Source organism: Heliconius melpomene, chromosome 14, assembly GCF_056956725.1.
Source record: "Heliconius melpomene rosina isolate 202511_hmr_F chromosome 14, ASM5695672v1, whole genome shotgun sequence".
In the NCBI taxonomy this organism is placed as follows: Eukaryota; Metazoa; Arthropoda; class Insecta; order Lepidoptera; family Nymphalidae; genus Heliconius; species Heliconius melpomene.
Genome location: NC_140402.1, coordinates 4,537,300 through 4,555,469, shown reverse-complemented (window position 1 = coordinate 4,555,469; position 18,170 = coordinate 4,537,300). Strand labels below are relative to the sequence as shown.

Sequence of the window (18,170 nt, the reverse complement as noted above, 5' to 3'; positions counted from 1 at the left end):
ATGTGTAAATCTTAATTTTGCAGTTTTCATAAAAACTTACAGAAAACATTTTAGGGATTAAATAATCTAACGATGCAATGTTCATACCAACAAATACTAAAAGCATTCCTTGCAATACAAAAAAACAGCACCATTTATTTATAATGTTGCATTATAGTCCACGTCATGTAATATAATCTTCTCAACTATATTGATTTCCTTGTAATAGAAATTTATTTTACACACTAACTAATGAAATATAGAAATAAATAGCTTAAAAATCTTTTATTGGATTAAATTAGCTATATTTATAATTATAACTCAAAAACTACTCGTAAATTATAAATTAACACAAGAAAAGATAAAAATGTACCATACAATTATACTTTTAACGATCACGAACACTTCATTTATATTCTTTTAGATCGACTCAGATTGTTTTCCAACTTTTCTAAATGGGATTCAAAAGAGTCTTCTCCTTGATAGTTGGGTGTATCCACACAATTATCTGACGCGAAATTATTATCGCTATTTATAGGATCTATGGTGCGACCGCTTCGAATTAGCTTAACACTATCCTCTTTGTCGTTTTCAACAAGTATATTATTTTTAATGTCGCTATTGTTTACAATATTCTCGTCTACTCCTTTAACAATTGAAAATTCGTTATTCGAGCCAACAGAATATTGAGGAATTTTAACCAAATCTGAATTTTCATTCAACTTAGAACTATTAGCTTGAATATGGTCTTTGTCGGCTATAGCAACCGTGTTCCGTTTTATTTGTTTGTCACGTCTTGAAAATCTTTTATTCTCGAATTGATTTAATGCCACATTTTCACATTTTTTATCCTGGAAACCCGGGATATAAGGTACCTCACTACCTAAGGAAGATAAATCTCGTTTCTTAACTCGGTGGTTTAATTGCCTTCGCTTAACACGAATTAAAGGCTCCATATTCAAATTACCTTCGTCGTATGCGTCGCCATTAGGAAAAGACTCTTCCAAAGATCGAATAGATTCATCGTTTTCGAACATATTTTCTCTATTTATTTCCCTTTTTTGCGTATTACTATCCTCGTTAGATTCACCTTTAGATTCAAGCCAATCTTCGTTATCCGAACATATGACTTCTTGGTTTGAAGATGAATCATAAGAGTTATCATCAGTTGAATCATCGTTAGATTTTACTTCTTCTTGTAGCTCTTTTTTATGTTCGTCTAAGCTGATTTCTCTTTTATTATCATTTTTAAAAGTTTCTTTATTATAGTTACTTAAAGTTGCAGCTTCAACGTTAAGCTCTAAAGTCTGTCCATTTGCATTTAAACTAGATTTATTTTCTATTTTTCCTGAATCATTTTCATTTTCTTGGGTTTTTGTGGTACATTCTTCACTCTCACTTTGTTTATTGGCTTCTGATGCGTCTGTTGCCAGATCTGAGACAGACTTAGAATCTATGGAAAAACTCTCTTCTAGTTTACTTGAATCTAAGCTATGATCGTCTACAGCACCCGCTTTTTTTGTAATTTCTCTTTTATCCATAATTTTTCTTAAAATTGCTTTTTTATCTTCTGGAAGAGCATTAAGTAGGTTTTCTAGGTCTTTATCCGATAATTTTTTTATATTGTTAATAATAGAACTTTCATTACTTTCATTAGCGTCACAATTTTTCGCTTCAGACTGAAGAGCTTGAGTTTCCCGGCGGTCTCTTATGTTAAATGTATTTTCATAAGTTCTTCCATTAGTAGAGTCTTTATTTTGCTGCATTTTAATGTAGTGTTGTTTTTCCAAATTTGGTTGATCTTCTACTTCTATTTGATCATTTCTTTCCTTGTTTAAATTTTCTTGACTTATTTTAAATAGTAAATCCCCGGAATATTCAGGATTTTGTCCTGTATTTAAATCTTTATTACCTATTTTTGGATCATGATCACGCAAGGAAGATAAATCTTCAGTCCTCTCTATTGCTCTATTCGTATCGCTGTTATAATCTTTATGTAGACTTTGGGGAAAAAAATCAGTTTCATGTTTTAGATTTATGTTACGCTCATCTTGACGTGCTTCTTTGTCATCATTTAAATCAACATCAGAAACCTATAAATCGATTGAATTTTTAAATGAACGAAGGAAGTTTTTTTTTATTCTAGTTACTCTTATTAATTATTAATATGTTATTAAGAATAGCATATTGACTTAGGATTACTATTAAGTACAGCTCTTAAAAAAATCCACTAACTTCCTTATATCCGTTTTGATCAAGGCGTGAATCACGTTCTTGAGATTCACGTTTATCTTCATGGTTAATTGTTGCTCTTTGAACCTGGTAAAATTATTATTTAACTAATACCAATACAAATTACATGATAGTTAAATGTATTGTCCTCTCGGTAATATGTAACGTAAACGTTAAGACGTTTGGAAAATGAATATACCTAAGTCATTCCCCGAGTGGGAACTAAATACACAAGAATAGGTTCCCCTGCCTGAAATAAAGTTAGTATAAAATGTTGGCTTTTATACCTCGTCGCTTGCAGGTTCTTGATCTTCACTAATATATTCATCTTGTTTGCTATCGTCGTTGCCTTCATACTCCGCGTCACTACTTTCTCTAAAATAAGTTAAATTCATCTTAACAACTTTATAGCTTAAGTGAGATATAAAACGTAACTATATTTTTTGAGTTAAGAATTATTGTAAATTATACAAATGTATAAAAATGGCCATTGTAAAATTTCAATTTCGCAGCAATATTTTTGATAGCTCCACGCTGTATCAGACGCGGCAGAGTAGGCAGAGGTAACATGGGAACCTAAAGTTAAGGCACTCACACACACACCGCCAAAGTCTGGAGGCATTGCGTGTTGAGTGGCGTGAATCTACTTTGTCTCTTTACCAGAGCGATGAAATGAGAATACAATGTTTTTCTTTCCTCCGGGTCGGAATCGAATCTACAACCGTATTGTATGCACTCACACGCTTGTGCCCCTGCGCCACGAAGACCTCCTATATTTTATATTTTAATAATCGGAATACGAGAAAATAGAAGTTAAATCAATGCAGAAACACAACAATAATGAAAAAACATATACATCAAATATTAACCAAAATAAATATAAAAATATACAAGAATTAAAATCAAATATATGTATAGGAACCTGTTGTTTTCTTCATCCAATGGCCTGCTAGATATAAATACACAAAAAGAAGTGCATATTATGAATATTATAAAAATTTGCATTTTGTAACAATTGTTGGAAAAATTGCACCAGAAAACTGTCTTCTTAACTGACAGGTGTCGTATATTTAATTTTTATAAGCGGCCAGCGTTCTCATTAATTAATACGATTGATAAAAAAAAGTTAAGGCGAGGCGAAGTCGAGTGACAGAACTCGACGCCGCGCTTTGGGAAAAGCTTTGCCTTGATAAAGGGAATAAACAGAAACAAAAATCTGAATACTTACAACAATTTTATTTTAATGAGACCGTTTCATCTCTATCACACTTATTATGTACATTTGGTTTAAATAAAACAAACCATTGAAACATTTAACTGCAAAATCTTCAATAAGTTTGTGCATATTTGAGAAAAAACATTTATGTCTTACATATCGATCAAATAGACTTTAAAACAGTGTAGAAGTACACAATCACACGTGTTGGTGTTCCGTTGCCTCAACACTTTGGGAGCACCTGTCACCGCTCTCCACTCGTATCTTAATCTTACATAAAACAAACTCACTCTTGTTTATCTTTACTATTAAAGATATTTTTTTAAAATTCCCATCGCAACCATTCCGCTATAGGAATTTTCATACATTTTCATACAAAACGCACCTTGATACGTTTCCATGATATCCCCTTTGTCGATGTCATTTCATACGCCAAAATGCAAAAGGTACAAAACATTTAAGAATACAATAACATATGTATATTATGACGATTTATATAGATCTCAAACAATTTTTAAAGATTTTAACACAACTATTTACGTAACATATAAAAACTTTCGAAATATACTTTTTTTTATATTTTTGGCAAATTAAGCTTCAGTATTAAACAAAAACAATAACCGGATTCAAACCTTGTAATTGTTTGGATATTATTAATATACTTCGGTTGCAGAATACATAAAACGAAAAATTTCTAAAATCTTAACATTTTCGTAATTTTCTCGGTAGATTAGAAAAAAAAAGATTAAAATAAAAACTGAGCAAGTGCGTAAATATGGTGATTGTAAATAGAACAAGTTCAAATCCTTTAATATTTTACAAGTAAAAAATGTAGATGAATTCATATAAAAAAATAAATATACTTCCAACCAACGACCGACCGGAACTGTGACGAACAAGCGAAAATTATTTATTACCACACCTGGCAGTTTGGAATGTGCTTGTAATTTATAATCAGAAAGTATTATCAGATTTTTTAATATTTACGAATAAAATATTTTACTTTTAAAAAATATTATTACAGTGGTTGACAGTTAAATAAAATACTTTTAATACATTGCATTGAATTAAAATTAATGAAAAACATATTACTATTACGCAGATTTTAAATTATGTGCTTTTACCCTCCGACGAAAATAGTGTAGTGTTAAAAGTCTCTGTGTTTGTGTATATCGGTATGTCTGTCTGTCCGATTTCCAAACGGATGAACCGATTTAGTTTTTATGTTTACATGATGACATAATTAAGAGAGAGGGCCATGATTGAAAAAAATATAGCTCTCTAAAGATTATTTAGAGCTTTTCGTATCGGGGAGCTTAATTATCAATTATTTAACCTAGTTATTAAAAAGTTTACAAAAGTTTTTTTTAAATCACGCAAATACTGTTATGAAAGTAGTAGGCAATAAATAAAATTTTCGCTTGTTGACAAATGATACCAGAAAACAATAATTAGGAAACATGAAAAATGATAAGAAATAAAAACTTACAACCGATTAGGCTTCACCATGATTTATCTTGTGCTTATTTCCTTTATCACATAATTACATTTACAGCTACATCTGTCATACAGTATATTTATTTAGGTGGAATTAGCTTATGTCCGAACACACATTGAAATTGAAAGTGACAAGTATAAATCGCAAAAAAAAACAGAATCAATATAGCAATAAACAAGCAGTGCAGTAGTTTTTTTAATTCTATTTTAAAATTATCTAACAAAATTTTCAAGATTATTATTTCAGAATGATTTCAATATTTGCCAACTATAGCACTAAAAAAAATTGAATAACAGATAAAATTCCTTTAAACAGAGTTTGAATCTAGCTTTCCAGTTTTGAAAATACTAAAATAGTTAACAATATGTTAAAATTTTTTGTATGAATAAATTAATCTATTAGATACTGAGGTTAACTTATCACTTTCAATCAATGATATAGACAAACATACATATATTTATATATATATAAGATAGACATTTCATAGAAAACATTAAAGAATTATTTAATCAACATTAGTAATATTTAATTCTCGGATAGTATTCGTTAACGTCAACGGTTAAAGCGTATTGAAAAATAATTCAATTTCATATTAATTACAGATTACTATATAATTAATAATATACTTGAATCATATAGAAGCAAAAAAAAACCATTTGCATTCAGATTGGCATTTGTAAATTTACGTAAAAAAACGCATTAATTCTAGTAATGTGTTCTGTTTTAATGCATTTGTTGTCTCAGAAAATAACTAATTTTTCGTTCGATTTACACTCGAGGAAAAAACTTAAGTAAATATTAAGTGAATTATCTTTATTTTCTCGATCTAGTAACCAGACAAAGACTTGAAAAAATACAAAAACAACCAAAAGTTATTTAATATTATAATTTTGAAATAAAAACGAGATAGTTATTGCCGTATTTGCTTCTATACGATCCACTTATAGAGTTAGTGTGCGCAAGTTAGACATACCTGTTTTAGATTATAAAATCTAGATATACATTTACAGAAAATACATACAAGTATATAACATTATTCAAATTTAATAATTAACATCATAAAATGCTTACTTATAAATATTTGTAATTGGCATTTAGAATTGAATATTGTACCACATTTAGAATAATATAATATTAACACAATTAAAATTTATTGACTAGCGATTTTATTTCACAAAAAAAATTATATACATGATAATGGCTGGAAGACAATAAGAATAAAATCGCATCACACAATGATAATAATATACAAGAAAAATATATTTACAATACAAATATTTATAAGTAAACGCCTACAATAACCATAACCGAGTTGAATAAAATCTGTACATAAACAAACAAACAAACATATTGATATATGTGTATATATATAGGGAAAAGGTTCTATTTCATTTGATACTCATATAACTCGATGACTAGACTCTTAAAACATAATAAAATGAGCATTAACAAAAAAACCACATTGCTAAATGATCACCAATGCGCCCGTAATATTATTATTATATCAATATATTTCGTGAAAAGAATTCATAATTTTTAATTACAAATATTCTATACTATTCTATACATTATTAAATATTATATTTATATGACAATATAATTTGTGCCACTTATAATATATAGCTGAAACTAATTTTATTTCATTAATATAAAAAAAAAACATATAGATCAATATTTAAAATATAAAAGTAATTACGAGCGCAACGGTAGCTAAAACTAAAATATATCGAAACTTATACACTATAAAGTTTAACTTCAGATGTAGTTCTACTACTGTGAAAATGCAAGTTTTCTTCAACCGTCCTATGTATATAATAAATGTTGGACACGCATTGATTTGATATGACGCTATATATATTCAATAAAAATAATCGAATAACAAAATATTGCACCCTTTCTTAAAATTTATTTAAAAATAAAATATTTATTATCTGTGGTTGTATGATTCCAGATAAAAAAATACAACATAGGCAAAACTTGCGTTAATAATTGGAAATTATATTTAATTAGATTTTATTAATATTAATTTTATTCATTATTAAATAATCAATTTTGAAAAACAATATTAAAAAAAACACATTTTTTGAATTTGACAGTCAAATACAAAGTAAAAAAAATGGGCGACATACCAAACCAACACGTCTCTACTTAATACAGAATATTTAAATTTGTATATATAGTCAAATACAATACAATACAATACAATACAATACAATACAAGAGCTCTCATTGCAAAATTGACCTCCACATAAGTGTATCGCGACCGCACACGAGGGGCCATACATACATAAATTACGTCACACTTTATAAAAAGGTAAAGTATGATATTTTGTTACAAATGGGAATTAAAACATAATATTTTTTCGAACTATTTCATTGATTTTATAATTTCTAAGTGGGAAATTGTTAAATATGTGGAAATGGCGGAGAAAAGGTAAAAAAAAAATAATTCGTGTGACATAATTTATATAGATGACTCCTAATTAGATATGTTTGCGACAAAAGCTTAGTAAAATCTTCATTAACAAGACATATTTACAAATATTACAACACGCTTCCTTCAAAAAGAGAAAACAGAGTGCGTCACATCACATTGAAAGTAACGCGACACCTGTCACGTCACACCAAGCCCGCGTCAAACGATCCATTATTAAAAATTGTGGTAAATCGTAGTCTAGGTAAGAATTATTCGGATTAAGTTTTCAGTCAACGCTTGAGCAATCGCTGAGAGACAGATATAAAAAAGTCGAGAAAATTACACATTAAATATTAATTAATTACTTTAGAAAAAAATCGATCGCTTCAACGATTGTTTAAACGATACGATTCGCGAACTAGCATGCAACAATAGCGTTTTTTAAATGCAAGTCTATAAAGTGAACACTTTCAATTTTATATACAAAAGAGAGGGGTTGCGGCGAGAACCGTCAAATCTGAATCCGAAATGAATCTAATGATATTCGAGTACATATTCACAATACTTATTTTTAAAAAAGGAGGGTAACTGTACACAAGTCGACAAGTCGTCCATAATATAGAAAATCTATATCTAAAACAATCCGTTTTTTACTTGCCCTCTATGGACACAAGTTAATCATAAAGTTCACAAAGAACACTAGCACTCGGGAATGTCGAGTCACTAAGTCAGCCTTGGGTTGTCATGGGGCTAGGGGGGCACTAGAGGCGGTCGAGGCGGTCGAGGCGATCGAGGCGGTCAAGGTGGTCGAGGCGGTCGAGACGAAACTCGTGTTCGACAGCCGAGTCCGGTAGGAGGGCGCTGGGCTCCTCCAGGAGTGTGAGGTCGTCGAGGTCGAGACCAGCGCGGAGTTGTGCCTCTTCGCCTCCGAAGATGCCCGGGTCCAGCTCTCCTGAGTAATCTGTGGTAATAAAATTAGGGTGGATGTAGAGGGCTTGAGATATGGTACAAGAAGTTAGTAAATGTACAAACATATGTGAAAACAATATTTAAATATGTAATTAAGGAAATAATTAGTAATATTTATAAGACAGGAAAATACATATTTACATAAAATTTGCTATAAACTTAGAAAAATGAACATAACCAACAAATCACCTGTCAATATAATATCAGGTATACTAGCGGGCGTCGCCGGCGTAGGAGGCTGAGAGGGCGACGCGAGCGGCTGCAGCGCCGGAAACGCTCCACCACCCGCCACCGGGTCCCGCGCGCGTCTGGGCTCCATGTGAGGATGTGCATGTGTGTGCCCCGTGTGCGTGTGTGAGTGCGTGTGTTGTTGGTTGTGTGGGTGCGTGTGCGTGTGTGTGTGACCGCTATGCACGTGCCCCGTGTGGCCGCTGTGTGACGACTGTTCATACACAAACACAAATATGTCATTAGAAACTTTTTTCTTCTTTGGTTTTACGCTTTACATGGCATATAACAGGGTACAGTACGGTCAACGAATCGTTGATGATGTGCAGATTTGTTTTAGAATTTTTCTTTCTTTTTATTATTTTCATCTCAAGTGAACAATACGCAAAAGTTCAGAAGGTCTAACGTAAGAGTAGCCACGACTCATCAATCGTACTGTAGTTGGAGACGATCTAATGTCAAATCACATTTTTTTTACCATTCTGCAATAGTTCAAGATAGCATATTGAGTAACGGAACGAAATGCGGAAATGAAAATAATGAATTACCCAATAATATAAATTATCTTATTTCATAATTAAAAATAACCAAATCTAAATATATGTAGTATAGTCAAATAAATAACAAATCAAGATATAATAGTTTCTAAGTAAAAAAACTAAAAAAAAATTAGTTTTTAAAAAAAAAACTTAATTTATTTCTAACATAAAACAATAAATTAATTAATAGCTAGCATTCACCTGTGAGTACGTGTGCGTTGAATTCGTTGTTTGCTGCGAATGCGGTGAACTGTGGTTGATGTATGTAGTGTTGTACGTCGACGTGGGCGCGTCCAGCTGTCACAACGAAACAAATATATTATACAACTATTTAGAATAAAACGAGAGAAATAGAAAGATATAAAGCTAAATAATAGAATAATATAAAGAAATAACAGTCTAAATTTGATTGTGAACCACAAGACGGCACATAAACTACTATATTTATTTAAATTAAATCGTAAGCGTTATAAGTGATTGTAAGTAAAATATATTGTTTTTAAATATGTAATATAATATTTATACAATTAAAATAAAATCTATATTTATAAACTAAAAAAACTTAGCATGCAGTTGTCGTATCAAAGTAATTTCAACGCCAAAGTCATGCTTTGCGCTTGCAAATAATTAATATAAAACTCGTATTACAATGATTGTTTTTAAAATGTATAACTAAATGGCCTTGAACAAAACGAAGCGTATACAATAAATCGTGCCAGGCATGCCGATTGAAATAAAAGATAATTTTAATAACCTCTACGGCGCAGAAAGCTATAAATAGTGCTGTATACTTCATAAATATATCCATATTATTAAAATTATTTAAAAAATAATAATAAAAATATACAACACTATTTCAAGCAGCGTGTAAAACGAACGTCAACGTTTAAATTCATTTCCTTTTACTTGCAAAATCAAGATCTAATTGTGCTTTTACAGGAAATATTTATATAAGTGCGTCGATCTAATCTTCCAGCCTTTGTCTGATTGCGAGAAAAAAAGTTACTCTTTTTTTTGTAGATTATTTATAATAAATGTATGTAAATAATATGAATTGATATTTATACGAATAATAAACAGATTTTCCTTATCACCAATATTTACTTAAACAAATTGAACTAATTTAAATTAAGGCAATAGCGTTTTTTAGAGCTAGATACTTTGGAAGTCTTCCCAATTTTACAAAATATTTATGTTGACTTAAATTGACTGTATATTAAATTAACATATTTAGTTTTATTCAAGTGAAATAAATTTAACACCCCCTTCTACCTACACCATCAAACTGTCAATCCAACAAAAATCTCTCAATCAGACAAACGGCGCCACTAAATAACAACAAAATAAATCGTACAAATATCATTTATAAATATAAATATAACATTTATATCGTCGTACATTGTCCGCGACCTGTACGTGCGCGGTCCACCCCGACTCGACCAGACTCTGCACCAGCTGCGCCCAATCCTTGGCCAACATCGACTCACGTTACACACTTACATAGTATATATACGATACGATACGCACACACAACCACTATGTGGGTAGTTGCTATTTGTTTTAATGGGGACGTTTAAATATTAAATCAGCTTCACGCTTTATCGCCCATGTAGCAGGGCAGTCAGAGGGCTAGCCTAGTATAAAAACACTCCGCTCCCCATTTTCTGCGAAATTCTGTAAGTATGGCATGTTGAGTAGGGGAACTCAACGACGCGCTTTAGCAGCACAATTGTGAGACTCGATTCCTATTCGATTCCTACAGGAAATTAAATATTAAATATTTTCATTTCCTTGTAAGGCGGCAAAGTACAAAAAGCGAGTTTCACTACTCAAAACGCAATGCCTTCAGAATACTGCGGTATGCGAGAAACAGAAGTGTCTTAATGAGAACAGAGTGTCATAACCCTATTCCAGGTTCCCAGTGCCTACCATGCCATGTGCGGAACAGAGTAAAGCTAACAAAAGGAAAATTATACAAGAACTTTGAAACGCCTTTACAAAACAGAAAAATTAGAGAATGTATGAATGATTTATCATTTATAATTTCTATATAATATGGTTCCCATATAACAAATAGGAAATACACTTGTGGTTGATAGCACAATCATTATTATTATCAATGATTTAGGCAAATAAATGACATACATATTAACTGACAAGCGTGGTTTGACAAAATCGAAAAAAAATCTGACATTTCTTTGCCTATTCCCATTAAATATATTCTATATTACATATATATAATATAAGGTTCAATCAGCTCTCGCTAAATGTGCATGTTTTTAACGATATTCAAATATGTGCGTATATCTATATGCTCTGGAGTGTTCTCTTTTCTTTTCAACAGCAAGTGCGAGATTTTACTAAATATTTTAATTCTTTATGTAAATATTCTATACTATATTATTTATCAATAAAAAGCCACGTTTAATTCGTCTTAAAACTAAAATTACTCACAACTCCTTGCTATTCCATTGAAGCATTGAAATAATTATAAATTATTATATACTGCAAGTATATACTAAGTTTACTTGCATGTTTACTTCATGTGTTTTTTATAAACGACAGAATACATTTCAGCAATTATATTCTATAGTAAATTCATCAAGGTAATTGTTTTATAAATTATATGTGCCATTGTTTAATATTATTCATACATCACTTTGCAGTTCCTTTTGACGTAAATTGTATAAAAAATATTATTGTATCTAAGCAGATTAATTTTTCAGCAAATTAATTTTTATATAGAAGATATTAATCTTATAACTGAAACGCTTATTTACAAATTAGCAGTATCACTTTTTTAGGTATATAATGCTTATTTGAAAAAAAAATCAATCATTTAATAAATATAACGAACATTTAATTTACCAAACATTAAGATTAAATAAGAAAAGTACATTCATTCGCTTTTTTTATTATACATTATATTTTGTAGTGCATATTTTTTCAACCCTGAGAGCCTGGGAACCAAGTCTTAAGACATTCCGTTCACCACTTTTATCGAATTCTGGAGGAGGAGGAATGCCGCGCTTTGCCTCGACACCAGAGCGAAAAAAGAAAAATATTTCATTTCCTCGACTGGGAATCGAACCCAACAACCTGTCGCATTTACAGAAACACAGCTGTGCCTTTACACCGCGCCTGGCCTCATCCTTTTTTAATCATATCTAAGCTGTTTTTAATTTAATTTAGATATTAACAAAGATTAGAACAGGACATCATCTAAGTTTAATCATTTCAATAAATAAATTTAATCCTCATCATTATTTAACTTGCATATACTTAAGTTAATTTAACAATTTTTGTATACACATAAACATAAAATTCGACATACCATTGTTATTTGCTCGAACGGCTGTAGGAGTGCTTGGTGGAGATTGTTGTAGTCGTTCTGCGGCGATTCCACGGGACTGCCCGGACTGTGTACCATCTGTAAATTTATATGTAAAGCTATAAAAGAAATGTGAAGAAGATATTTAACGACGAAAGTTTGGTTGGTGATTTTCATTACAGAGTATGTTATGTATGTTGCCTTACGATTGAAGTGAAATTTTACATGAACACATCTTATAAAGTGAGCATTTTTATTAAATAAAAATGATAAACAATCTACAAGAGAATGATTAATGCATAAAATACATGTACATATAAGAAAGTTTACACATACACGCGTACGCACACGCGCGCACGCGCACTCAGTCGCATGCACTCGCACGCACGCACACACCTACGCGCACGCACGCGCCGACGCATACACACATTTATTCAAAAATACTACTATTGACAAGAAACATGTATAAATACTCACTGTGGGTGAAGGTATGTTTATATTTGACGTGGACGAATATTGCGAGGGCGGACTACAGTGCGACTGGTAATTCGACGTCATCCAACTATGGTCTAAGGGCGACATGTTCTGGAATCATACAAAAAATATACATATGAAATAATACATATACATTCTTTGTCGGTAAAAGCGTGAAAATAGCTTGACACCATATTTAATGCCTTATTTAAATTAGTAGATTATAACAAAAATTTACAATCTCTTATTTTTTTAAAATTGTAATAATAATAAATTATCTATAACAAAAAAGTTACAGTATAAATAAGGCAAAAAACGCTGTATTCAATACAGAGCTCTCCCATGCAGTTAGAATTGAAATTTAAGCAAATTATTTGGTGGCACTTTTTTGGCCCGCAATTTTATAACAAATAATTAATAAGTCCAAATGTACATATATAAAAAATATAACAATTGAGTGAAGAGCTACGAAATGGCATTGTTATAAAATGACACAATTATATACAATAAAGCAATACATATAAAATGCGAAAAATATTATTCGTTAGAATGCTTAAAACTTAACTGTTAATGTATAGGATACGAATTATATAATAAAAAATATTTTTTTAATTTCCATATTTCTTTGCCGTATACAAATATGAAGCGTAAAATTATCGACACAGAGACTAACGAGACCGCAGATGACCACATCTATTTAAAAGTTAAGCAATTGAGATAAAAAAAATATTAAAAAGTTATTAAATAATACAAATAAATTTGTCGAGTTAATAATTTTCGATATAATTATAAAATGCGAAGCTAGCGTTTATAATACATGCATGTTACAAAAACCTTAAGGCCTAGGCGTAATAGGTTAGTAGTGGAATTTGAAGTACCGTAGAGTTAACGTTGGCGTTAGCGTCGTAAGCACCGAAGCGAGTTCGAATTGATGAAAAAAAGTATTAAAAGGTTACAAAAGAAAACGAACCTTATTATGATGGAGATAATTATTTGTGTTTGGTACAGATAAGTGATTCTGAAATAAACAAAAACATGACCGTGTTGAAAGCAAATAAACAGAACAAAAATATAACAATAAAAATGTTAGAACACCTAACGAACATAAGATATTGAAATATACAACCGTTGCGTATATTATATTCTTATTTAATCTTCATAAACAAATTATAACTATCCTATATATAACCGTAATTTTTTCAGACGTGTATTTTAAATAAAAAAAATAGAATTTTCAAAATAAAACAGAAACATTTCTTTCAAAAGGTAATATTGTTTGTTATTAGTCAGGCACTATTTAATTACCTTTTTAGTAATACATTATATTCATTAAAATTGCTTTAATGAATATAATACAAATATTTAATTTAATTTTGCTTACGAAGTACTTTCCCCATACTACACACGCACGCACGCACGCCCGTATGTACGCAATAACAGGCACGCACGCACGCATATTCCACACCACCCTTACTCAATACGACACCACAGAAATTGCACAGATAGACAAAACAAAATATTATCCTCTTACATTCAACCTACAATTCATTCAAAAGCATTTAGTATAAACTAAAAAAACGACATTAGACAACATTATTAGCCTCACAAAAAGACAGGACTGCACAATAGCTTACGACACTCAAGTTTAAGTTTTTTAACGACTGACGTTTACGGTAGTGCATTGACAATGTGAATATAATCTATTATTATATATCTATGTGAAATTAAATTATTATAATAATAATAACTAGTACGCATCTATTTAGCACCTAACAGTAAAGCGGTAAAATCCTGTACTTGCTAAAGTTTAAAGTGAATATGGCTACACATTTAATAGATTTTAAATTTAAAAAAGGGAAGAGCAAACAGTCATTTTGAGCCGAGAGACGGTAGATCAATCGTTTTAGTTTTTATTATTAATATTTTATTTTTGTGCGAGAAACAGAAAGAATCTGTATCTGTGGTCATTACATGTGTGAAATGTGTTATAAATATAACAAAGTAATATTGGGATAGCCGAGTGGTTTTTTGTAGCGCAATAAAAAATATTGTAGTGCGCGTTTAGAACTATTTCAATTGTTCTTTGACACCAACATGTTTCAATTGAGATATATTACAGTATGCTAATACAATATGCTAATTAATTAGCATTACTTGGATTTATTAGAGTGGCGTCATAATTCTTCAATGTCATGACATTGAATGAGATCGCTTTAGTGTATTTTCCGAATGAGCCATGGCTCATTCGGAAAATACACTAAAGCGATGATTCACTAGGTAATCTATTATATCCTGCACATTTTAGTAATTGAAAAAGAAAAACTAATTTTAAAAAACACTGTGACCCCAAAAGAAGTCGACAGAAAGTGGCGAGCGGAGTGTCTTAACACTAGGCTACCTCTGCCTACCCTGCTATATGTGGGAACTAGATGCGTGAAGCTGAAAAGGAAGATTATATTTCTTAGCTAATTATTTAGTTCCCATTATCAATATTAAAAATATATATATTTATTCTGAGTGCCTAAACTATCTGGAATACAAAAAACGATTTCTGGCCATCTATAAACCTGTATTAGCTACAATAAATTCTATACTTCATTTTAATCCTTGACATTGAACGTAAAAATCATAAAGATTTGTATACTACGCAATAAAATTCGATTATAGACGCTCGAGTTGTGTTCGATTCGTTACAGTATCGAAGAATTAATTTAATGGCGTTCGTAATAGTTAATAAGATAGGCATGTTATTGACTATTGTGAAAGTATTTTAAGCAGGGCCTAGGTGTTCCTTAGTTCCTAATGTATATCTCGTTTGATTAAAAAATCTTTTTTTATTAATCTAATCTATTAAATGTGTAGCATACGTCTAACAGAAACAGTGGCCTAACCCGCGTAGTTAGTGATTTTTTTTATTAATATAAGATTTATTTTTATACTTTTAGAATATTTAAAAGTAAGGATAATGTATGTATTATTCAACATTGACATGCATATAATGAACAAACTCACAAAGATTTGGATTTTACTATAAGAAATACTTTTTTTTTGTAAAATAATTAAATATAAAAAATAAAAATTTTATCTATGAATAAAACAAAATATTAATATAAAAGAAGAAAATAATGTTGCTTTTATATCCTTCTATTAAATGATAATCGTATAACCCATATTTTTTTTTATTTTTTTATTTTTTATCCAACATATTCGTAAACAAACTGTATACTAAAATATAGTAAAAAAAATACAATATATATAAAGATTTGCAAAAAAAAAACACTACAACAACACCTTATTAAAACTAACTAACCACCTAAACAAAAACGACAACACAACACTAAACCGTGGGTTAGACCACCACGAGTACATCACTAGGTCCCAAGTACATCACTATCACTAGACCGTGGGCTAGACCACTACGTGAATATAGCCCGACAAATACTTTATGAAGTGTGTGAGGACAGGCATGACGCGCTTATACAGCGTCACGCGAACGAGCGTACGTGTCACCTGATGGTAAGTGATCACCGCCCACGACCCCGTGTAACATCATAAAAGCTGCAGGCGCATTGCCGGCCTTGAAGGTGGAGATAACCGCGCTTTGTGGAGGTACCCAGGAGGTATCGACCTGGAATCACTGCCGCAGGTAGGCCATTCCACAATTGCGTGGCGCGTGGATGGGTCTTTCTGTCTTATATATAGAATGGAGCAGTAAATGACACTTAGTGTCGTCCTCTACTGTAGTATTGGGCTCACGGGATACAGGTGCGGAGTGAACGAGGACACCCTATCTAAGTTAAATTTCGAATAGCTATCTAAGTATTCGCCCGTATCTCCGATAATTCATAAAGTTTTTGTCGGGCTAAACAACAGTTGTCCCTAAGTATAGGTAGTATAAGTGTCATACTTGCGTGTCGTACACGGTGTGGTCGTGGTGCATGGCGGCGAGGGGGACGGTGGCGCCGACGGGGGAGCCTGAGGCGGGAGACAGGCCGCCCGTGGCGGGGGACACGCTGCCGCCCCCGGGGGACACCGCGCCGGGGGACGTAGGACTCTGCGTATAGTATTTATTAGTGTTATTCATTAACACACTAGTCTTATGTGGTACAACACCAGATTCCCATCTGGGTTGGCCGATTTTGATACATCAATCGATTGGTCTTTAGAAGTGTTACTATAGACGAAAATCTAAATTAATAAATCGCTTATCTAAATCAAGCTGGACATTGTGTGTAAGTATTAAAAAATAATTTATTAAGCCTAAAAAAACTAACATATCTCGGCTGATAGTCTGGCGACGTCCGATGCGGTATATAATGCGGGGGTGGGAAGTGCACTGACGTGAGGTCCGGGAGGGAACCTCCGGGCACTTGTAGTTCACAGCCGAGTCCCCCCGAACCCCCCGAGGCGTTGTTCCCGTGACCGCCTCCCCCGCCGTCCCCTCCACTCTCGTATACACTGGAAATGAAAATTACACATTTAGAAAAAATGTTCAACACTCAATTTCTCGAGAATTTGTCCGAAAGTGGTGAACTATGTCTACTAAAAAAAAATGTATTAATAATGTAAGGAAAAAAAGGCCCGAACCAAGTGTTTATAGTGTAAGAAATAACAAAATAAGAAAACTCTTTGAATGTAAGTGAAAAGTACATGAAAGTGGATATAAATATATTAAACATATTAAATCTGTTATAGTGCGTGTAAAACTACATTTTATATAGAGGAAAAACATTTTTTCTGAGAAATTATTTTCCACATGGAACCAATTATAATGGTAAATTGTAGGTATAAATACCATGTGTTTATATTTAAATATTTTATTACGTACAGAATAATATAAGTATTTATTTTATTACATGTTATATTATAATAGCGTTACTTTTATTTTACTTCCTTGTGTTTCTTGCTTTAATTTTATTTTAAGATAAAATTTAAAACCAGCTTCTCTACTATTCAACTGCCTATAATTTTAATATAAAGATTTACTTTAAAACGGCAATTTTCATTTACGTACGGATTAATCTTTCAAAGTGCGCAACAGATTTTAATACGTTTTTAACAAATAAATACATTAAAAAGAAAAGTTTAAATGTGTAATACGTTCATATTATATTAATTAAGTTCAAACTGACGAAGCCGTGAGTCAGACACTAGTTACATTTTTCTAATGTACCTACTTACATTTTCACAAAAAGTTTGTACGCATTAAGAAATTACCGATATATTAATTATGGTAAAAAACCGGCAATATTATCGCCGGGTTAATCCATTTTCAAGTTATAGCAAAT

At 31.4% G+C, this 18,170-nt stretch overlaps 2 protein-coding genes across 6 annotated transcripts in view; both read right to left on the bottom strand.

Annotated features, from left to right (window-relative positions):
- Positions 1-278: 278 nt before the first annotated feature.
- LOC146532060 (uncharacterized) lies at positions 279-2,704 on the bottom strand. The gene is made up of 3 exons (XM_085197748.1): positions 2,499-2,704; positions 2,215-2,298; positions 279-2,072 (listed from the first exon to the last, which is right to left on the bottom strand). Exons 1-3 carry the CDS (start codon positions 2,604-2,606, stop codon positions 390-392), a joined length of 1,875 nt encoding a protein of 624 aa, XP_085053874.1. The 5' UTR covers positions 2,607-2,704; the 3' UTR covers positions 279-389.
- Positions 2,705-3,428: 724 nt separating this feature from the next.
- LOC146532059 (uncharacterized) overlaps positions 3,429-18,170 on the bottom strand; it is a 28,118-nt gene continuing 13,376 nt past the window's right edge. For 2 of the 5 annotated variants that reach the window (XM_085197017.1, XM_085197020.1), the window contains 9 exons: positions 17,157-17,340; positions 16,790-16,936; positions 13,853-13,900; positions 12,886-12,993; positions 12,412-12,507; positions 10,476-10,544; positions 9,279-9,374; positions 8,500-8,752; positions 3,429-8,302 (listed from right to left, as the gene is read on the bottom strand). In XM_085197017.1, the coding sequence (XP_085053143.1) occupies positions 8,103-8,302; positions 8,500-8,752; positions 9,279-9,374; positions 10,476-10,544; positions 12,412-12,507; positions 12,886-12,993; positions 13,853-13,900; positions 16,790-16,936; positions 17,157-17,340 (1,201 nt within the window). In that variant the 3' untranslated portion in view covers positions 3,429-8,102. The remainder of the gene's footprint in view (positions 8,303-8,499; positions 8,753-9,278; positions 9,375-10,475; positions 10,545-12,411; positions 12,508-12,885; positions 12,994-13,852; positions 13,901-16,789; positions 16,937-17,156; positions 17,341-18,170) is intronic. The other 3 variants (XM_085197019.1, XM_085197021.1, XM_085197018.1) reach the window with 2 other exon arrangements.

Excerpts from the sequence above, each read along its gene's own strand:
- LOC146532060 (XM_085197748.1), bottom strand. The coding sequence starts at position 2,606 with ATGAATTTAACTTATTTTAGAGAAAGTAGTGACGCGGAGTATGAAGGC. Across the intron at positions 2,299-2,498 it reads AAGAACCTGCAAGCGACGAG|GTTCAAAGAGCAACAATTAA; the intron begins GTATAAAAGCCA and ends TAATTTTACCAG. Across the intron at positions 2,073-2,214 it reads ATCAAAACGGATATAAGGAA|GTTTCTGATGTTGATTTAAA; the intron begins GTTAGTGGATTT and ends ATCGATTTATAG.